The sequence below is a fragment of the Monodon monoceros genome, unplaced genomic scaffold (genome assembly GCF_005190385.1).
Source record: "Monodon monoceros isolate NGI ecotype Baffin Bay Population unplaced genomic scaffold, NGI_Narwhal_1 Super_Scaffold_16, whole genome shotgun sequence".
NCBI classification, from domain to species: domain Eukaryota; kingdom Metazoa; phylum Chordata; class Mammalia; order Artiodactyla; family Monodontidae; genus Monodon; species Monodon monoceros.
In genome coordinates, this window is record NW_021703772.1 from 58,502,360 (window position 1) to 58,526,256 (window position 23,897).

At 35.6% G+C, this 23,897-nt stretch overlaps 1 protein-coding gene across 3 annotated transcripts in view; it reads left to right on the forward strand.

The window, feature by feature from the left end:
- Positions 1-23,897, forward strand: part of OLA1 (Obg like ATPase 1) — a 169,113-nt gene that overhangs the window by 19,479 nt on the left and 125,737 nt on the right. For all 3 annotated transcript variants that reach the window (XM_029225759.1, XM_029225756.1, XM_029225757.1), the window contains exons 3-4: positions 5,075-5,218; positions 10,323-10,450. In XM_029225759.1, the coding sequence (XP_029081592.1) occupies positions 5,075-5,218; positions 10,323-10,450 (272 nt within the window). The remainder of the gene's footprint in view (positions 1-5,074; positions 5,219-10,322; positions 10,451-23,897) is intronic.

Genomic DNA, 23,897 nt, shown 5'->3' on the forward strand with positions numbered 1-23,897 from the left:
GTGAAATTTTTTTTATTCTTTGGGTTTTAATCCAATATTATCAGTATTTATTTTATTGCTCAAATTGTTCAGATTTGGTCATTGGGAGCTCCTTTAAGTTGTGTTTTATGTCCTTTTTACATGCCTCCATCTTTTTTTTCTATTCTTTTTGTTTTTTCCTTTCTTTTTTTTTTTTTCTTTTCAAGCATTTCCTTACTCTCTGACACTGTAAGATATTTCAGACTAATAGTGTGTTTTTCGTGTCCCAACCTTGTCTCCAGAGAGCCTTGGTTTCTTTTATCGAAGAATGGTATTTAGAAACTAAGATCTGGGCTCTAGATGTGATCCTACTGCTGGGGTGTTACTTCTTTTAAGCCCTCTCACCTGATAGAATTAGGAAAAATATGTGGTTATACTAACCCATGTATATACACATTGGTATTTATTCCTGTCATTTTTGTTTTCTGTATCTAGCAGATAGATATTTTTTAACAGTTTAGTTATATCTAAATTCAGAACATTTCGAAAGAATATTCTGCTTCTTTCCATGCTTTTGGTTGTGTGTTGTATGAATGGTTAATTCAGAATGCTGGGGGAGTTTGCATTGGTATCCTGACTTCCCTATACATATTGTAATTTTGCATAAGGTTTTAGATAAAACATATATTCAGTCAGATTTATTTATTACAGTAAAATATATAATTTCAAAAATAAAGTATTTAAGTCTTAAGTGGAGGGGGCATACATTAAGTCTAGCCACTCTTTTTTTTAATATCATTGCTGAAATAATATTTATGTAAACCTGTTCTTGCATAAGAGAGATCCCTACAATTTTGAATCTTATACTTTCAAGCTTCAATAATAACCTTATAAGGGATCTGAATGTGTGTGTGTGTGTAAAATTCTCATTTCACAAAAAGCCTTATGGGCTTTACCACTCCAATTTAAGCCAAAAGTTTAAAATTCTTTGCTTTTGCAAGGCTTTTCTTTAATAGATTTGAATAGATCAGAATGTCTTAACTTGCCGCTAAAGGCTGTACTAATAATCCTTAGAAAATTTTCTTTTTCCTTCTTCCTTTTTACTTTTTTGTACGTACAAAGCTATTTGAAGGTACAGATTACTTGGACTTTATGAAATTTAAAATCATGTCCAAGATGAGGTGACCTGTGAAAATGGAGATGTCTTCCATGTTTAGTTTGACTGCATGTAAGCATTTTTTTAGCCTAAGAGATAATGGGACTTTCTTTTCTTTATTTTTACTGTGTAATATGTTTTAAGGGATAAACTTTTTTCTTTAGTATTAAACATATTTTTGTCCAGGAAGGCAGTCAAAAATGCAGTACTTAATAAAACCAATAAATTTGAAAATAACTCCATGAACTCCCTATGGACTTTTTTTTTTTTTTTGCGGTATGTGGGCCCCTCACCGTTGTGGCCTCTCCTGTTGCAGAGCACAGGCTCCAGACGCGCAGGCTCAGCGGCCATGGCTCACGGGCCCAGCTGCTCCGCGGCATGTGGGATCCTCCTGGACTGGGGCACGAACCCGTGTCCCCCGCATCGGCAGGCGGACTCCCAACCACTGCGCTACCAGGGAAGCCCCTGGACTTTTTATATTGCAATTACTGTGACTGTGGTAATAGCAACGAGCAGTTTTTTATCTACAGTATACAAAAATACAACTGCCCTTTTTTTGTCCCCCAAGAAAGGCACAAATGTCTTGTAAGTGGATTAATTAATATATTTAAATTTTCCTTGAAGTATTTTTATTGTACCATTATTTTGTAATATTTTTGTTGCAGGTATGCAATATTTTAGTTACATTTTATTTTTTTAAATTTTTATTTGTTGGCTGCACTGTGCAGCTTCTGGGATGTTAGTTCCCTGACCAGGGATTGAATCTGCACCCTTGGCAGTGAGAGCACGGAATTGTAACCACTGGACCACATAGGGAATTCCCTTTACTTACATTTTCGGTAAATAAGGACTTATGGATTGTTCTGGCAACCTAAGTATCACTTTTTATGTTTTATTTTTGTGTAGGGAGGGGAATAAGTTATGGAGCGTATTACTCTCCAGTTCATTTTGTAATTCTCCCTTTTGGGAGCAGTATCCTGAGGGGAAAACTGGTTGTGTTCTTGAGGTCCATCCTCCAAGTCTTCTCCTAATTCTTTGCTGGGTTCCCTGTACTCCAGCATCAGCTTACATGAGTAAACCTGTTCTTGCATAAGAGAGATCCCTGGATTCTTGGCCGCCTTACTTTGCCTAGAATGGGCAAATGTCCCATTTCTAGATTCTTAGCCCCTTCAAACAGATACTTTCTGTATTCTGCATTTAAATGGCTTTTCTAGTTTGGGGTGAGAGTTCTAGTCTGCTGTTAGCTTTTGCATCTCACCCAGAAGCAGAATTTCCTCCCTCCACCAGTTGACTTGTTAGAGAAATCTGGATGTTAGTCTTACAGAATTTTCCAAAGTCCAAATTTTCTTAATTGCATCTATGTGGTGTCATTTAATATGTTCTCCTGTCCTCTGTATTTTCTGTTAAGTGATAGTAATATCTAAAGGCTTGATCAGGTAAGTTTCAGATAATTTTTGATCATATAGTTTTTTATGTCAGGAATACTTGAAAGATGGTGTACATAATTGTTAGGAGGTACTTTTTGGGGCGGAGACAGTTAATGATCATTGGTGATAATTACCCAATTCATTAGTTCCTTAGTGGTTGCAAAATGGTGGTATTCTAAGTTTTTTATTCTTTTTTCATTTATTGGCTGGAATATGTCTATAAAAGAATCTTTTCTTCATCAATTCTTTGTTACTCTAAAAGTGCAATTTATATAGGAAAGACACAATGAATGTTTTACTCAACGGTTATCAGAAGAATCAATCACCTAGCATCATTAAAAGGTAGCCAGAGAGGGTTTTTTTTTTTAATTTTTTTTTGATTTTGTCTTGTTGAGGATTATTAACAGCTCATGGATATGAAGTTATTTGATTTGTTATAGTTCATTGTAGCTATCCTTAAAGATGCTCAGATTGACCCATCTTTGGCCTGTGGGCCTATTCAGATTGGCTCCAGAGTGCTTTTGATAGGACTCTATGGCCTTCAATAGGTTCCTTGTTTTCCCTTGGGAAAAAATTGTTGAGATTCATCTTGTGTACTTCTGGTCCCAGACCTGGAACTAGTAATTTCTCCAAGAAGTCCTCGTTATTTTTAATGGACATGGCATTTAAAGCTCATAATTTGAATGTGAGTTTTCTTTTTAAAAATTATCTGCCTTATTTTATATATTAATTTTTAAAATTGTATTAATCTTCAGTGTCTTTCTTGAAATAGATGGACTATAACTTGATAAATATACAGACTATTTTAAATTAAGTACTATGACATTTATCTTAACAGGATTGAAAAGAAAAGCTGTCTCTATAGGAGCTAGTAATTTCCTCTTAATTATCATTCCTAGAGTTCTGGGATTGTTACCAGGCTCTTAGAGGTTACCAATATAAATTCTACAACAGTCAGTATTATTCAGTGAGTTGTTAGCTGAGTTAAAATACTGGGACCTACACCAAATCTGGAAAGAGGCCTGGTAGTGCATGCCTTTAAATTCTCAGCTGAGTCTGTTATAGGCAAGCATTTGAAAGCCACTGATTTGACCATTGGTACTCTAAGTAACCAGTAATGATTTAAGTGGCTGTTTTTGGAAACTTTTCTACTTTAATCCTAAATATTTAGTTTGAATGTGATATAAGAGCAATATCTTAAAGACCTATGGGCAGGTTCAAGTTAATATATCGTTGCCAAACCATCCTTCTCACCAGTAGTATTTAGGTAAGCCTTCCTTGTTGCCTTTTGTTCATTACTATTTTATTTTATTTTATTTTTAGAGGGTGTCTTAGAGATGGCTTTTCAAAAAAATTTTAATTTTTGGCTGCATTGGGTCTTAGTTGTGGCGCACAGGCTCTTGTAGTGCGCGGGCTTCTCTCTAGTTGTGGCGTGTGGGTTTTCTCCTCTCTAGTTGTGGTGCACTGGCTCCGGGGTGTGTGGGCTCTGTAGTTGTGGTGCGCGGGTTCCAGAGCGGGTGGGCTCTATAGTTTGCTGCTTGGGGGTTCTAGTTGAGGCATGCGAGCTCAGTAGTTGTGGTGGCGTGATGCCTTAGTTGCCCCGTGGCATGTGAGATCTTAGTTCCCTGACCAGGGATTGAACCCACGTCCCCTGCACTGTAAGGTGGATTCTTTACCACTGGACCACCAGGGAAGTCCCTGTTCATTACTCTTTTAAAAGGGTCTCAGAGTTTAAAAAAAAAAAAAAAAGGACTGGTTCTCTGATTTAAAATTCAGTCAGATAAACTAACTGTAGCAAGTATAAACTTCTGATGAATATAGGGTTAGATCTCATCTGGGAGACATTTTTACCTTAAAAAGTGTTTGGAAAAGATAGAATAGTAATACGAGTTGGCATTCTCTGAGTGTGTATTATCTGATAAAAATCAGATAACAGAAAATTAGTGAACAGTTCTTTCATTTTTAATAGCTTTTTCTTGATTAAAGTTATACCTTGGAAAAAATTCACATTTTGACTTTCACAATCCACCATTCACAGTTCTAGATTACCAGTAATCCTTATGCACTAACAATTAGAAGGGAGTCTGAGCTCCAAACTCCCATTTCCTATTAGACAATTAGCCAATGCTTGTGAAGTAATTGACCTAACTAAATGCACACCTCTCTACATTTATGCCAGAGAAGATTATACTAGATACAGGTGAAATGATACTGGTGTTCCAGGTACTTTAGGAGTAAAATAGATTTTGTGGTGTGTTGTGAGACTAGTTATCATTTATAACAAAGATTCTTTGGGGAGATGCTTTTCACGTTCACGTTAAGCATAACTTAATTGTAAATCATGAGCTGCATTGTTGTAAATTTCATTCGTTTCTGTTAGTAAAAATGTATTCCCCGCCCTACCCCCCACCCTGCATTCCCAGATTTGTTTTATAATCCTTATGGATTTTATTTGAGCATTGAAATTAGAGTGAGATAAATTTTTCTCAGTGTTAGCCTAAGAATTGATTGAAATCGTTTTTATTCATTTTAGGAAATCTACTTTCTTCAATGTATTAACCAATAGTCAAGCTTCAGCAGAAAACTTCCCATTCTGCACTATTGATCCTAATGAGAGCAGAGTACCTGTGCCAGATGAAAGGTTTGACTTTCTTTGCCAGTACCACAAACCAGCAAGGTAAGAAGAATCTTTATGCCATTGTTCATGTGGTTGGCCCTGTATAGATTGGGTAAATATATATAAGTGATATATTTAAAATTATGTAGAAGGGTTGTGTTGTTTATTTCAAAATTAATGTAGCATTATTGTTTTGGGTGATTATAAAAGTAACCTAGAACCTGGAGAAGGGTGAGGAAGGATACATCCATTGTTAACATTGAAGTTATTTTTTTCTGGGGAGTATGAAGTAGAGGGCATAATTAGTCTGTATTATGTGATTCCATTCATGTAAAATGATACATGTATGTGTGTATTCATAGGAAAATGTATGAACTGAAGATCACAAACTAATTGATGGTTATCTCTGGGGAATGGAATTTTTAGGTCATTTTTTTCTTCATTTCTTGTAGTTCTCTCTGTTTGAAGTTTTTATAACAGCATGTATTATATCTTTAATTAGAAAAAGTAAGATAATACAGTTTTATTGTAGGAAGTTCAGACAATATGGAAATGTATAAAGAGAGGAGTAAAAATCACCTATACTTCTACCTTGATATAATAGATATAAATACTTTTGAGGTAGATTCTTCCATACTTTTGATATATTTTTACTTGGGGTATCGTTAATATTTTTCTAGATTAAAAAGTACAGATTTAAATAATAATTTCTAATATAATGTTTAGTACTATGTTATATGAATGTACACAGATTATTTACCATTTCCCTATTATTGAGAATTTAGTTTGCTTTTAGTTTTTCACTATTTTGAATGTGGTGATAAATCCCAAATTTTTGTCTCCAGCCCTGAACTCTGTTGAACTCTAGATGTATATCTAACTGCCTGCTTGACACTGACACTTAGAAGGCTAAACAGGTGCCTCCGATTTTACATGTCCTAAATGGACTTCTTGATTTCACCCTGCCTGTGTCAAATTTGTTCTTCCTCAAGACGTTTATAATTCAATAAGTAGTACTATTATTTCTTCAGTTGCTTACGTTAAAGCCCAAGATCTATCCTTGGTTCTTTTCTTTCCTCACCCCTACATCCAACCTATCAGCAATTCCTATGAGTTCTAACTACAGAATATATACCAAATTTATTTACTTCTCTTAATTTCATCCTCTAGTTTTAGCATCTATTGATTTTTTTTATGAATTAATTATTACTGTGATGATTGTCACATGATGATTTTGTAATTCCACCATTTCTTCTTCATTTATTAGTTGACATTCTGCTTGTAAGAAGAGCTTTCTTGTTTTCATTTATTCATTCATATCAGTGTTACTCACTTGGTTATAATATGTCACAGTCATTGGATATAGCTCAAATTATATCCCTCAAATTGGCTCCTCAAGCTGACTTCTGAATCCTTTTTAAAAACTTTTTATTTTTAAATGATTTCAATTTTATATAAAAGCTGCAAAATTATATGTAGAATGTTTGTATGCCTTTCACTCAAATTTCTCTGAACCTTTGAAAATAACTTGCAGACATGATGCCACATTGCACTTTAATTCTTCAGTTTGTATTTGCTAAGTATAGACACTCGCCTACATAACCACAGTAAACCATCATAATCAGGACATTGACAATGATCTAATATTATCATCTAATTCACAGATTCCATTTAGTTTTCTCCAGTTGTCCCCATAATGTGCTTATTTGCTCAATCCCTTTATATGTTGCAAATTCCTTGAACCCACCAGGTTGTTGCCCAGTTTGGACACTCTCCTGGCTTGGGCCCTGCCTATTGCTGGGCTGCTGTCCTGCCCAGATGCCTTCCTTGTCCAGGCCACAGCTGCTGTTGTGCTGCCTTCTCTGCCCACTCTGACTCTCTCCTTGTGTGAGCCTTTGCCACTGAGGGGCTGTGTGGTCATGTGACATTGCTGAAATTCTCCAGAGACATGAAGAGAACAACAACAATAATAAAGCTCTTGGAGGGACTTCCTTGGTGGTGTAGTGGTTAAGACTCCGAGCTCCCAGTGCAGGGGACCTGGGTTTGCTCCCTGGTCAGGAAACTAGATCCCACATGCATGCCGCAACTAAGAGTTCGCATGCCACAATTAAGGAGCCCGCCTATTGCAACTAAGGAGCCCGCCTACCACAACTAAGGGACACACGTGCCGCAACTAAGGAGCCCGTGAGCTGCAGCTAAGGAGCCCGCCTGCCACAGCTAAGACCCAATGCAACCAAATAAATAAATAAAGAAATGTCATGTTATTAAAAAAAAAATCAATAATAAAGCTCATGGACTTCAAATTTATTGAAATTTTGGGCAGTGAGGGAATTAATTTCTCAAAATTTCTTTTGCTTTACTGGTAAACACTGATTAAACGCCTTTATGGAAATACAAAAGTTGAATGGGAACCCATCTTCATTTTTTCCATAACTTAATTTTGTCCTCTTTGTGGTCAAGCAAATAAGGAAGAATTGACAGTAATTCATAGTTTTTCTTCTTGCAACCCCAAACTTATCTGTTATATTGCAAGTTTCCAGGTTTTTTGTTTGTTTTTTTGATGGAAGAAAAATCCTCCTCATCATTTTCATTTGTTTCTATTGAAGAAAGACTTACAAATGTTTTTGGTATTCTGTGTTCATTATATCATAGTGATTAAAAAGATTTTTAACCTTATTTTAATCACAAGAAAGTTTCATAAGGTCTAAAAACATAAAGTAGTCTTAAAATCATTGGTACAGTATATAGAAAATCTTTGAATTAGGGCTCAAGTTTTTATTTTTTGAGATATGATATTAATGGTTTAAACCTTTATCCTGGCCTTAAATCAAGAATCAGAATTAAGAAGCTCATTTTCATTAGAAAACAGAATCTCAGAGCTATAGATTGTCCTGTGTGGTTTCCTTATAAAAGGAACGGAAGCCCAGAAAGGTGAAATGATTTGCTCAAGGTCATACTGATAGTTAACGTCAACCAGGGCTAGAACCCCAGGCTTCTTTCTTCAACTTCAGGGCCTTTCCTCTCATATCTATGCTACTGTACTTTATATTTATCATATGGGTGATATGTTTTAGTTGTTAGAAGTTATATTATTTAGATGAGTTTGGTTGCACCTAACATATGGACTTAAAAATTGATTTATTGAGTTAGTAACAGATAGCATGGTATTTTCTGTTGGTTTCAGCACCTCAGTTGTGTCATCAAGGACCTGGCTTTGTTCCCCTCTCCATTTTACTTACTTTATCAGCTTGATCATAAGATCGCCTTCCCCTTTGGTCATCTCAAATGACCAAATCATTTGGAACTCTCAAATCTTGGAACTGTATACTTTCTCATCCTTGTTCAGAGTGAAGGAAGAGGGGTTTGCTTCTAGAAGCCCTGTCAGAGGACTGATGATCTTCTATTCAAGAATCCTCTTAACCCTCTCTGGCAAATCTCTCCTTAAGCCTTTCTAGGCAAATGGGACAAGGCAGAGGTCCTAGAATCATTAATTGTGCCTAGGGAATGAGATTAAGCTGCTTAGTATAGGCCCAAGCTACATGCCCCCTTCTAGAGTTAGGTGTAGAGCCAGCTTTTTCAAAGCTCCAGGCTACACTGGCGAGGTATGGCTAGCCAAATGACAGTCAATAGTCATCAAGAGAAGGGGCAAAGGATGCTGGAGAGGCAACCACAGTAGTCACCAAAAACTTAACCCCATCTTATGTATGTTTTCTGTGGATTTGCTGGTACCAGTTATGAAGTAATTTCTATTTGTATAAAAATTTTTTATAGAACAGTTATTTTAAAAAGACTCAGTTTCCATGCAGATAATAGGAAAGCATTTTGTGGAACTTTGTTTTTTTGCGGTATGCGGGCCCCTCACCGCTGTGGCCCTCCCGCTGCGTAGCACAGGCTCTGGACGCGCAGGCTCAGCGGCCATGGCTCACGGGCCCAGCCGCTCCGCGGCACGTGGGATCCTCCCGGACCGGGGCACGAACCCATGTCCCCCACATCGGCAGGCGGACTCCCAACCACTGCACCACCAGGGAAGCCCTTGTGGAACTTTTATGTTGTATTTTATCATGTAATAAAATTGACATTCTGAAAAATGAATACTCTGAAAATTGACAAAGGATACATAAATGCATATACCGTACACCTTTGTCATATGACATTGAAAGTAGCTTTATTTACTCATATGCTTTAATCTCCATTTCTACATGGCTGACTGGTTTTCTTGTTTTCTAATTTGTGTTAACTGTTACTTTACTGTGTCTAATTCTGTTGCTGTTAACAACTGCGTTATTACTATGCTGACAATTGGTTCACATCATTACATGCATTTTGGGGCTGTAAAACCTATATGGTGATTAAATGCAAACCCAGATATCCTATATTTGAATAGCAGTTTTGTCACTATTAGCTGAGTGATCCTGTGTGCAATAGATTTCTTAACTCCTCTATGGCTTAATTTCCTCATCTGTAAAGTGGGTTTAATAAATAACACCCATCTTATAGAGTAAGTTTGAACTTTGGAATGATAATACATGTAAAGCACTTAGTCCAGTTCCTGGCACAAAGTATCTGTTGAGTACGTTGGCTCATTCTATGATGATTACCTTGACTTGTATCAGTATACTCTTTAAATGTTCTCTGCTTTTGTGTATGTGTGCATGTGCCAGTATAATAAAATTAATGATATGAGTTTTAGTTTTTAGAGTAACAATAAAAACATCTGTTCTGCTTTAAAATGTTTTCCCTTCATTTTCCTAGGTAAGAAAGTCCTAATTTTTTTTTGTTTTGTTTTTTTGCGGTACGCGGACCTCTCACTGTTGTGGCCTCTCCCGTTGCGGAGCACAGGCTCCGGACGCGCAGGCTCAGCGGCCATGGCTCACGGGCCCAGCCGCTCCGCGGCATGTGGGATCTTCCCGGACCGGGGCACGAACCCGTGTCCCCTGCATCGGCAGGCGGACTCTCAACCACTGCGCCACCCGGGAAGCCCCAGAAAGTCCTAATGTTTTAAAAGATTATTTCTTGTTTAAATTTGTTTTATTCATTTGAGAGTCTAATAAACATTGTTCTAGAAAGGAAAGAATTAATTCATGTAACATGTTTGGGAAAGCCATTTGGTTAATAAACAGGTTCTTAGTACTATTTTATATTAAGATCATCTTTTGTTTTTCAGCAAAATTCCTGCTTTTCTAAATGTAGTGGATATTGCTGGCCTTGTGAAAGGAGCTCACAATGGGCAAGGCCTGGGAAATGCCTTTTTATCTCATATTAGTGCCTGTGATGGAATCTTTCATCTAACACGTAAGTACAGTTGTTTATTTAATTGATTGATTTCATTATGATCCGTGTTTTCTTTCCATTATTGTGAAAGTAAAATTAATAAATAATTAATAAAATAAGGTTTGCTTAGCTTCACAAGGTGAATTGTGGATTTGTCTGTTGATTGTGACTTAATGTGATTAAGTATCATCTCCATATGAGAAGGCTTATTCCATAGTAAGTATATGCTGTGTTGCTGTCATTTTGTAATTGAATTTTATCCCATTCTGGATTAGACCCATTGAAAAGTGTTTTTATGCAGAAGTACTTTTGTTGATTGTAAAGGCATTTTGAAATTTTCTTAACTTGTGGAATTTGTCTGCATTTTTGCTTTTCCATGTGTTGAAAAGGCAGAATTGATAGAGGAGGGGATACCATTATTTCAGAGGAAAGAAAATCATCCAGGTTATTTACTAAAGATGAAAGGATTAAGGAGAGACTATAGATCAGCTAGTCCTTGATGGAGAGAGGGATATAAAGCAAAGAGAGAAAATAAGTAGAGCTATATGTTGGTTTGTGTTCTTTTGACTGTAGAAGTGAACCAAGAACATAGTAATTCTCTGACAAAATAGAAAGTTTTAGGTTAAGGCTCAGGTCAAGACTGTACTTTATGGTAATAATATTAATAATATTATAATGAGCAAACGAAGGAAACATAAATTAGAGGTGGGGTCTGGTTCAGTGCTTTTGTTTGGTACTGGCCCTTGACAGATAACTATAAGCAATTGAGAGTGAGCATTTAGAAAATTTGAGTAATTTTTTGGTCATTTGAATTTAATTAAAATATTGTGCTAGTATTTATGTATGTCTTTTTAAAAATTCATTTGCCTAGTAATTCATTTTTATTGTATTTTACAAAAGCCCATAACAGGTAGTTTGGGAAGCACTAGTCTAGGTAGCTTTACTTGGATGAAGGTTTGGAGACACCTTCTGGAAGGGTTTGGAATGTAGGCAAAGAATAAGGTTATATGTTTGTGTGTGTGGGGTTTCAGTTATGTTGAGTAGTGTTACCTAATGTCTGTACATTGGCGGGAGCCTCTGTTTTCCTGACAGTTTGTTTTTTCACTGGTTCTGGTGACTGATGTGAGAGTTTCAAAGAGAGGGTAGAATCAAGTGTGACAACTGGGTTTCTGGACTGGGCCAACTGAATGACTCTTGATGCTACTCGCTGAGATGTTAAATACAGAAGGAGCAGCAAGTCTTGGCAGAGTCAAAGAGTTCAGTTTGGGACAGTTTTTTGAATGTGTACCTGGGACATCCAGATAGGGATGTCTTTAAGGAAGTAGTATTGATAGGGCAGGTATGACAGGAGGATGGGGGGCAAGAGAACTGAAGGTTGGGGTGTGAGTGATTGAACTGATGTGTGGGATAGAGCTTACCATAGGGTAGCAGTGAAGGTAGGAAAGGACTGAAAAGTGGGAGGATCTATTTCCTGATGAGGTTCAGGAGCAGGTATGTTGGCTGTAAGCGGGTGTGTGGTTGAGAGGGATATTTGACTTAAAATTTTCAGAGCTGGAGCAGTTTCGGGTGATGATAAGTTCCTGAGAATAGCCTGAAACCATTCATATATGTAATAAAGTCTTTGGTTTTGTTGTCTCTTGTATAATATTCATCTGATATGTTTTTCTAACCTTTAGGGGAAAAATGAATTTGGTTAGGAGCGTACATACTTTATTGTATTTCATTCAGGCTAAAGATATTGTTGTTAAGAAAGGGAAAAAAATCCAATTAAACTAGGTAACATGCTTTCTTGTAGTGATTGATTTCAAATATGTTAAACTGTGAAAATATGCACCTTAGAATTGATGAAATACAGTATATATTATTGTATAGTGCACAGAACACAGAATGATACATTTATAACAAGAATTTTTAAAAAAACCTTTGTAGAATTACAGGCAATAAAAAAGACTTGAAGAGAATAAAAGGATAAAGTGATTACTTTGAAAAGTGAGAATTCTTTAATTCCAAATTATGGTATATTTTCATCTTCAACTGGTTATTAAATATGAGTGTTAAATAAAATTTTATCTTTAATTTTACTCTTTATAAAGGTTATTTTCTTCAAACGTCTTAAAGTCACCAGAAATGCAGTTCATTTGTTGTTTATTTAATATTTATTAATTAAATAGTAAATGTTTTTTCTGTTCTGGGTGCTGGAAATATATAGTGGGTAGCAGAATCTAATACATTTTCTCGTTTTATGAAGCTTCTAGTCTAGTGGTGGAAACAGATATTGATTAATTATGTTAATAAATGTGTAATTACATTATTGTATTTGGACTTAAAAAAGACGTACTTGTGAATTGTTTACTTATTTGCTTATTATTAGCATGTTTGAAACTTGTTTTATTTCTTTACTTCATTTTAATTTTGGTGTGAAAAATCCTTTTTTTATGTTAATATCTTTTAGTTTCTCTATTTTTAAAAATTAATTAATTAATTTACTTTTGGCTACATTAGGTCTTCATTGCTGCGCACGGGCTTTCTCTAGTTGCGGCGAGTGGGGGCTACTCTTTGTTGTGGTGCGAGGGCTTCTCATTGCAGTGGCTTCTCTTGTTACGGAGCACGGGCTCTAGGCATGCAGGCTTCAGTAGTTGTGGCGCGTGGACTCGATAGTTGTGGTTCGCAGCCTCTAGAGCACAGGCTCGGTAGTTGTGGCGCACGGGCTTAGTTGCACCATGGCATGTGGGAATTTCCCAGACCAGGGATCGAACCTGTGTCCCCTGCACTGGCAGGCAGATTCTTAACCACTGTGCCACCAGGGAAGTCATCTATTTTTGTTTTATACAGTTGGTTTAAACTACTAAGGAAAGGGACAGTGTAGGATGATATGTATTAGTGTGTTCAGGGCACTGTAAAGCTTTTCGTTAGAACTTCTGAAAGCAGAGAGAAAAAATTTTTAATGGTAAGTTGTGGTTATTACAGAGTTTTAATTTATTAATGTTATGTTTCTCTCCATTAGTTTGATTCTTAAAGGTTAATTTTCCCCTCACCTTGTTTATTTCCCTTGGTTATTAGATGGATGTAAATATATACCTTGCATCAAAAATTTATACTTGTTTTAAATGTAAATAGTTATTCTGACAGTTTTGTTGGCTTTAAATCTTTTTTTTTTTAACTTTTAAATCTAGTTATTTTAACAAGCTCTCTTTTTTTAATTGAAGTATAGTTGACTTACAAAATATAGTTTCAGGTGTACAATATAGTGATTCAATATTTTTATGTATTACACTTCATATAAAGATATTATAAAATACTGACTATATTCCCTGTACTGTACATTACATCCTTGTAACTTGCTTATTTTATACCTAGTTGTTTGTACCTCTTAATGACTTTGAATCTTTAGACCACTCTGTTTTATTCATTTGACACATTATTTGTGGAGCTTCTCTTTTTAGTGTGCTAGATTCTAAGGGATGTAATGGTGAGTAAAAAGAAAATGACCCTCCTTTATGGAGTTTACAGTCCAGTGGAGGAGACAGACATTGAATAAATGGTCACATGAACACTAGATGTCATTCTCCAATTGCGTACAGGGAACAGAGACAGTATGTGTGTGTGTGAGTGTGGGGTGTTATCTTGAGGAAGTGATGATTTTGCTGAGAGGTAAAGGTTGGGTGAGGGCTAATAAGTTAGCAGCAGGAGGGAAGGAGAGATTGATTATTCAGAGTAAATGGCTTGTTTCAAAGGCCCTAGCACATTGAAGGAATTGTCAGCATGGATAAGATTAATAACAAGGAGTAGAAGTGATGGAAAAGATCCTGGGAGGTAGCTGAGGATTCACCATGTCCACTATATTAAGGATTTTCTTCTCTGATGACTTAAGTATAAAGTTTTGAATGGAGACTTGGGGCAGGGAGGCAGATTAAAGTGTTTACAGGAGTTATTCAGTTGAGTTGCATTTTTAATGTTTTTTTTCATACTTTTGTTTTATTGTATTTTTAAAGTTTTTTTGAGGTCTCATTAAATTTCTTTAATTTTTTATTGAAATATAGTTGATTTATAATGTGTTAGTTTTACGTGTACAGCACAGTGATTCAGTTATACATACATATATACATGTATATATGTGTGTGTGTGTATATATATATATATACTTTTTAAAATTCTTTTCCCTTATAGGTTATTACAGAATATTGAGTATAGTTCCCTGTGCTATACAGTAGGTCCTTGTTGGTTATCTGTTTTATGTATATGTTAACCTCAAACTCCTAATTTATCCCTCTCCCCCCACCCCACTTCCCCTTTGGTAATCATAAGTTTGTTTCCTATGTCTGTGGTTTTTTTTTTTTTCAAGTTTCTGAAGACATTTATTTCCAACATAAAGGCAACATTTAACAGTTTGAAAATTCTTGGTCTAAAATTCACGTAACTATAGCTTTGGTCTCACAATCCCTGGTTTTAGAAACTTTTTGCATTGCTCTGTTATCTGTGGGTCTATTTTTGTTTTGTAAATAAGTTCATTTGTATCTTTTTTTTTTTTAAGATTCCACATATAAGCAATATCATATGATATTTGTCTTTCTCTGTCTGGCTTAACTTCACCTAGTATGATAATCTCTAGGTCCATCCATGTTGGTTGCTGCAAATGGCAATATTCTTTATTTATGGCTGAGTAATATTCCATTGTGTGTGTGTGTGTACACACACACACATACATGTATATATATATATATATATATATATATATATATACATACTATACACTATATCTTCTTTATCCATTTATCTGTTGATGGACATTTAGGTTGTTTTTATGTCTTGGCTATTGTAAATAGTGCTGCAGTGAACATCGGGGTGCATGTAGATTTTCAAATTATGGTTTTCTCTAGATATATGCCCAGGAATGGGATCGCAGGTTCATATGGTAACTCTGCTTTTAGTTTTTTAAGGAACCTCCATACTGTTCTCCATAGTGGCTGTACCAGTTTATATTTCCACCTGTAGTGTAGGAGGGTTCCTTATTCTCTACACCCTCTCTAGCATTTATTATTTGTAGACTTTTTGAGGATGGCCATTCTGACTGGAATGAGGTGATACCTCATTGTAGTTGTGATTTGCATTTCTCAAATAATTAGCGATGTTGAGCATTTTTTCATGTGCCTGCAGTTATTTATCTGAGGTATATATTCCTTTCTTTGGTCTAAGTGTCAAACTGTTTTTGAATGTTGATGATGTTCTAAATAATCATCTTCCTACTTAATTATTCCCCCTTTCCCAAAGTATTTTGAACTTTTGAAATTCTGCAGAAATTATTTCTTGATCCAGATGTGTTACTCTTCAGCTGACTGCTTTTCAGGTTTCTTGAACCATACAGAACATTTTTTTAATGGTTTGCATGATTTAAAAAACTAAAAACTTTTAAAAAGTGGGAATTTCTCCATACTTTTGCCATGTGGCACCTATGATTTTGGATAAACAACTCTGACTAGATATGGGTATGTTATACATTGCTAGTTATATGTATTAGCTATAGAACAGAAATTCTTTATGTATTCATAATTTTCCTTTTTTTTTTTTGTTTTTGCTTTTGGTTTTCCTTACTTGATCATGTCATTGAGAAAGAAAAATAACAGTTTCCAGTGTTTGGGAAAAAATAAATAGAAATTAACATTCTAAAAATTACTTAATGGATTAACTGCTTTTGAAAACAAAACAGATACCCATTATACTTAGTATATATCACTTTTATGGAAAATTTTGTTATGAAGATTTTGTTTTAAAAAGCTAAATACCGTGTTTGTTTATTTTAAAAGTTTTTTGAAGCAAACTATCCACATTTCCTTAATAGGTTAGTTATTCACATAAGCTGAGTTAGCTTTTTTATGAGCCAAAAAAACTAGCCTTCATTCACTTTGAAGCAGAAACGCAGAGTTATGACGTTCAGGTTGTACTTTTCAAAGTGGTCTGTTAAAAATTAGTTACTGTTTAAATGACATTAAAGATAATAATGAAAGGGAAAATAAATCAGAATCATGTTAGCATAAAGCAACTATTTTATTTTTCTGCCATTTCAGTCTAGTGCCTAGAGTAAAGTGGAACGAATGTGGGTTTTAGAATCAAACTTGAGTGTAACTGTCAGTTCTTACTTTCTAGCTGTGTAATTGTGAAAAAGTAACACCTTGTCTTTGAACCTCAGTTTTCTCATGTAAAATGGGGATTGTAATACTGTACTTAAAGAATTATTTTGGAGTTTAAATAAACGATCATTCTGTGTGAGTGCATATAGACTGTTATTTTTAATGCTGCTCCATTGTTTTTCTTGTGAACTTAGATTTTTAATTTCTACATTTTTTTAATTACAAATTTTAAAAAATTGTGGTAAAGTGTTCATAACATAAAATTTGCAGTTTTAACCATTTTTGAGTGTACAATTCAGTGATGTTAAGTACATTCACATGTTGTGCACCCATCACCACCATCCATCTCCAGAACTTTTTCATTTTCCCAAATTGAAACTCTGTACCTATTAAACTGTAACTTCCAATTCCTTCTTCCCCCAGCCCCTGTCAGCCGCTGTTCTACTTTCTGTCTCTGAATTTGACTACTCTAGGTACCTCATATAAATGGAATCATACAATATTTATCCTATTGTGACTAGCTTATTTCATGCTTCATTATTTTACTATTTTTTTATTTTTTGCGGTACGCGGGCCCCTCACTGTTGTGGCCTCTCCCATTGCGGAGCACAGCCTCCAGACGCACAGGTTCAGCGGCCATGGCTCACGGGCCTAGCCGCTCCGCGGCATGTGGGATCCTCCCGGACTGGGGCACGAACCCGCGTCCCCCGCATTGGCAGGCAGACTCTCAACCACTGCGCCACCAGGGAAGCCCCCTGCTTTATTATTTTTTAACTGCTGCACCATTGTCCACAGTATGAAAGTACCAGAGTTTATTGAATTAGTACTTCCTATTTGTGGGCATTTATTTATTTATTTTCCCAGCTTTATTGAGATATAATTGACATATAACATTGTCAACGTGATGATTTGATATATGTATATATTGTGAAATGATTACCACAGTACGGTTAGTTAACACATCCATCACATCACATAATTAACATTTTTTGTGTGTGTTGAGAACATTTAAGATTATTCATTTAGCATCTTTCAAGCATGCAATAGAGTATTGTTAACTATAGTCACCATGCTTTACATTAGATACCAGAACTTAGGCATCTTGTGACTGGAAGTTTGTACCCTTTGACCAGCATCTCCCCATTTCCCCCACCCCAGCCCCTGGGGTCTACTCTCTGTAGCCACCAGTCTACTCTCTCTGTTTCGAGTTTGGCTTTTTTAGATTCCACATGTAAGTGAGATCATACAATATTTGTCTTTCTTTGACTTATTTCACTTAGCATAATGTATGGGCATTATCATTTCTGACTTTTTTTTTTTAACAGAGAATGTTGCTAATGGAATTCTTTTACAGGTTTTTTTGTTTGTTTTTGGTACATGTCTGGGTATTTCTCTAAGAGATGCCTAGAAGTGTAATTACTAGGCCAATGGGTATATACACTTAGAATTCTATCAGATACATCCAAATTCTCCTCCTTTATCTCCAAGGGGATAATAGTGTTTTAATTTTTTTATTTTTTGAATAATTTTAGATAGGTCATATATTGGAATAGGTAAAACATTTACATGGTTCAAAAAGAAAATTGATGTAACATTGGGGTATACATTGAGAAATCTTTTTCCTACTCACATTCTGATTCCTCTGTCTTGCCTTTATAAGTGAGGCATTTATTAGTTTCTTGTGTTATTTTTTAGAGCAAGGCTTGGGGAATTTTTTTCTTTAGTGGGGCAGATAGTAAACATTTTGCTCTGTTGCATGTTCTTTGTGTCTGTGTGTGTTTGCAGCACTTCAAAAAGTGTAACAATCATTCTTAGCTCTAAGGTCATACAAAAATAGGGCACAAGCCTTAGTTCGCTGATCTCTGTTCTAGAGTTTGTTCATACAATGCAGACACATGGGGATATATTATATGTGTCATCTTCGTGAAAATACTTTTATCAGTCTTTTCCTTTGATTTCTTCTATTACCTTTATACTTAGAAAGTTCTTATCCTTCTCATAATCAGGTAAATATTCACAACTGTTTTCTTCTAGTTGATTTCCCATTATTTTTTTGAGATAGAAAATAGATACAGTAAAGTATAAAATGCACAAATCTGAAGTGCATAGCTGGATGCATTTGTACATGTATATACACTTGTGTAACGACCACATAGATCAAGGTAGAGAACATTTCTGTCACCCTTCCCAGTCAGTTCCCCACTCAGGGTAATCACTGTTCTGACTTATATCATCATTGATTAGTTTTGCTTATTCTTGAACTTCTTATAAATGTAATCGCACATTCTGTATTCTTTTGTGCCTTCCCCCTTTCTCTCGCCATAATGTCTGTGAGATTCATCCCTATCGGGTATATCGATATTGATAATTTGTAGTTTTGTTAAGTTAGAAATTTGGATTTTATCCACTTCATGGGTAATATGCAGGATTATGTCACTTAGTTAACAGAGTTGATGCTCTATCAACTATGTATGAACACATTCTGAACAGATTTTAGTGGGAAGAAGTTTGGGGCAAAAAGAACTGCCAGGAGGTTTTTATAGTATTTCATGAAGGAAATAATGAGGACTGGATTTCAGAAAACTGTCAGTGGCAGTTGAAGGGAAAGCAAATTTGAGAGACTTTGTGAAGAAGGGATAGGCTTTTCCTACATCTCGCATAAACAGGAGTCTCTTCAAATAAAACTGTTTGCCAAAGATTCAGTACAGAATAGGGAAACAGCGACAATATTATGGGAAGCAAATTCTTTTAAAATTCATATACATGCAGTAACTTGTAACAGGTTTTCTATTTAGAAAAATGATTAATTTTTTCTCTAGGGTTTTGTGAGCCATATGACTTGTTTTAGAAGCCATGTAACTTCCTATTGTTAAATTTTTAAAGCTTTGAACATGACGAGGCTATTGATTTCACTGAATCCTTAGCTTTTTAAAGCTGGCATTAGAAGTTTTGAAGTGATTTTTCAATAGGAAGCTAAGGTGTTTGTGTGTTATCTGAAGGACAGCACCTTTGGCTCTATCGTTGCACCTACTGTCAAGCTGTTTATAGATAAAACTTGTTAGTTTCTCAGCAGCTACTTAGAGATAAGACCTTGTAGACTGGAAACAAAGGTTCTGTTTTCTGAGGTATGGGACAGTTTTGTTCCCCATTTAGAAACATATAGGAGGTCCAGATTTATAGAACTGCTAATTATAAAGTATGTAATCATTTATAGTTATAGGAAACAAAATTTCAAATACAGCTTGATTATTTTCAGCTAAATTGGTATGTGTTTTCTTGTGCGTGTATTATGTTGGTAGTGATGATGGGAGGATGGGGTATGTGGTGCCCTGTTCTTTCCAGAGTTCTGTTCTCCAGTTGCTTTGTTAAAGGGATAAAATGTAGGGAACCTGGGATGACTATACAGCCAGCATGTTTTTAAACTACCTCTTCAGGGTATGAACAGGCAGTTATGGCATGGCAAGCACTTCAGCATTAACATTACTAGCCTGTCTGAATTGTTTTGGCATTTTATTTTGATTTCCAGAAGAAGAGAAGTGATTATTAAGTACCTAGTATGAATTAGGTACTATGGTCGATTCTTTCTAATATATTATTCTATTTAATCTTAACAATTCTGCAGGATTGGTGTTATCCCAGCTGTACAGATGAGGATACTGAGAGAGGCTAAGCAGTTTTGCTAGGGTACATAGCTAGTATACTGCGCATAGAGTCCATCCTTATTCTCTTTCTTTATTTGGCCGAGTGGCGTGGCTTGTGGGATCTTGGTTCCCCCACCAGAGACAGAACCCGGACCCAGCAGTGAAAGCGCCGAGCCCTAACCACTGGGATGCCAGGGAACTCCCCCATCTTTCTTCTTTAAGTCCTTTTTTCTTTCCAGGTTTTCACCATTACCACACTGCTTTTGTACATTTTTAGATCTAAATGTTTAGGATCTATGGGACTTCCCTGGTCGTCTGGTGGTTAAGACTCTGCTTCCACTGCAAGGGGCGTGGGTTCAAATCCTGGTGGGGGAAGTGAGATCCTGCATGCCGCGTGGTGCGGCCAAAAAAAAAAAAAAAGCGTTTAGGATCTATATAGTAAACATGTTCAAGATCCATGTATTTGTGTGTGTGTGTGTGTGTGTGTATGTGAAAGAGAGAGAAAGAAAGTTCAAGTGCTTGGTATACATTGTTTTTCAGAGACTACCTGCTCTGCACAGTAGTGACCTACAGGTATAACTGGAGACTTTTCTGAAGAGACAGGTGCTGTATAGTGATTTTAAAGGAATTAGGTTATAGTTTTATTCTTTTGTTGCCAGGAAATATTATTAAGTACTTACTATGTGCCAGGCTCTGTGCTAAGTGGTTTTTGTGAGGAATTTCATTCAATTCTCAAAACAAGTCAGAAGTAGGTACAGAGGGGTTAGAACATCTGTCCAAGGTTACATGGCTGGTAGATGATATAATTGGGAGTAGTACTCAGTAAGGCAAGTCTGACTCCAAAACCTGCACCATTAGCCTTTGTACCAGTGCTGACCAATAGAAATATAATGTGAGCTAAGTATCTAATTAAAATTTTCTGATAGCCACATTAAAAATGTAAAAAGTGAAATTAACTTTAATAACATATATTTAATCTATCAAAAATATTATTTCATCATGTAGTCAATATGAAAAATTATTGTTATATTTTTGGTGCCATGTCTTTGAAATCTGGTGTGTAATTTATACTTAGAGCACATCTCCGTTTGGACTAGCCACATTTCAAGTATTTTAGCCTCATGTGGCTAGTGGCTATAGTATTAGATAGCTCAGCTCTACACTATATTCATAGAAAGAAATTTGAAGAGATACCTCAAAGTGTTCATAGGTTTTTGGGAGAATAGAATTGGGATGGAGAGAGAGGTGGGTGACTTTCCTTTTTAGATCCTTGGCTTTTTAAAAAGTGAACATGTATTACTCTGATTTTTAAAACATGAGGAATTTTCTTATTTAAATACCAATGTAAGGTATGCACAAATGATTCAAATAAAATTCTCAGGAGTTCTGTATTAAATTAAGGAGAAGATGGCTTTGGCTTAGAATGCTGTGATTCAGGAGTTGTCAGTGATCTTCTGCCATCTCTGTAAAATGTTTGATTTTTAAGCTGGGCTAATCAAATTAGTTCTGCCAGGATGATTTAGTTAAGAATTTTACTCTCAGGTAACTAAATTAGTGGGTTCTGTTGTTGAAGTACTTCATTGAGAGCTCCCACACATTATATTTGTATGGTCTGTTCTGCCATAAAAATACTTGCGTTTCACAGGGAGATCAGCTTGGGCTTTGTGACCACCTAGAGGGGTGGGATAGGGAGGGTGGGAGGGAGACGCAAGAGGGAGGAGATGTGGGGATATATGTACATGTATAGCTGATTCACTTTGTCAGAAAGCAGAAACTAACACACCATTGTAAAGCAATTATACTCCAATAAAGATGTTAGAAAAATAATTTATACAACATCTATACTGCATAATATTTTGCAGTCTTTAAAAATGTTAATGTAACTCTGTGGTCATTGAATGAAAATACCATCACCGTATATTATTACATGCAGACATAAGACTGCGAAAGAACATTTATAATGTGATCTTATTTTTAGTAAAATACAAACACATAGAAAATCTGCAAAAATATATGCAAAAATGCTAGCAATAGTTACATTTTGTTAGAGGGAATATAAGTAATTTTCACTGCTTTTTTTCCTGCCTTTCTGTTGTCACAAATGTTCTCAAACTAAATATATTCTGGCCAGGTATTGTTTTGTAATTAGAAAAATAGCCTGTAAGCCTGGTTTTATTTTGAAAGAAAAGAAAGATAATGTAGTTCTGAAAATTAATTTTGATTATTTTCAAAAATATTTTTCTCTGTTTGAATCTTTAGCAGACAAAAAACCCCTGTAAGTAATTTAGAAGGAAAACGAAATGAAAGAATTTCATAGAGTAAAAATACCTAAGATTTTCCAGTTTTATTTTATTTTGTTTACATTATATACTAATTCCACATTTCATCACTCCCTTTTTCTTTCATGTTTTCCACAAATCCTACTGTCTCTGTCACCTTTAAGTTAATAAATTTTGGGTAAGAAAAAAATGTGCATTTCTAAGATACCTTACTGTTATGTAGTGAAAGTGTGTGTGTGTGTGTTTGTGTGTGTGTGTGTGTGTGTGTGTGTTGAGGGGAGAAGAGGAGGCTGTGGGGAAGGCCGGACTGCCTTTATACCTTTTTGTTCTAATAACAAACTAATTCCTTTTTGTGCAGGTATCTCTTCCCCCATTCCATGTATTCTTGGTAAGGCGATATTATCCATCTTCCTCCTTCTACCCTGGGAGGCTGTGGGAGCTTTATCTGTGCCCTTGCCAGGTAGAGCCAGGAATTGGCCCCCTAACCTGAGCTGGGCTTTGAACGATGAAAAGATTGAGTTAAGGCCATTGAGAGCTCATTGAGAGCTCAGTGTTTCATTTCATCTGGGTTTTTTCCCCCCAAGAGTAAGAATGATAATAGGAAAAGAAGCATAGTCTTCTAAATAGATTCTTAACATTTTTATTGTCTTTACACCAGTTGTTTTAATATGCCCAGTGCAGTCATCTAAACAAAATTCCTTTGTTAATTTGTCAAAGCAAAGGGAAACCCTTGCTAGCCATGCCAGCCCATTGTTGTTTGAGATATAATCAGTAGCCATCTACTTGATATCAAAAAGTATTCCCTTAAAATAGATTGAATTATATGCAATTTAGGTACAAAAACTTGTGCTTTAGAAAAAAATTAGTGTCATTCCATAGTCCACATAAAATTGTAAGTTAATATGTGTTTATCCTCACCCCCTTTCCATCATCTCTAATAAGAAGGCAGTTTTGGTTTTATCAGATTTCACTCTATTTCTTTTCTTTGCTTTAAAATCTGAAAGGATATATGCTTATTTTCTTCTCCTGATTACAGGGAGGAATTTAGTTTCTATTTGAATTTACTTTCCAATGTTTATTTTCCTTAAAAAAAGGAGTCTACTTCAGTAAGTAGAATATTTCCATTTTGGGAATAATTGCTAATTGTAGTTCGATTTTGATGTCATTTCTTTTTATTTTGAAAGATCTCTGCAGTTTTATAATTCTTAGGAAGTGTGTCTGTCATTCCCCCACACCCCAGGATGATTTTAAGCCCTTGACTGATTTTACTTCTCTTTTGGGCTTACCCTTCTCAAACTGGACAGACAAGTTCTTATGCGATAGAATTAAGATTAATCTATGTAGATGATTTCTGTGCAGATGGTTAGAATTTTTGACCAGGAAAAATAAAAGCCTTATCCTTTCTCCTTTGTTATCAGTGGCA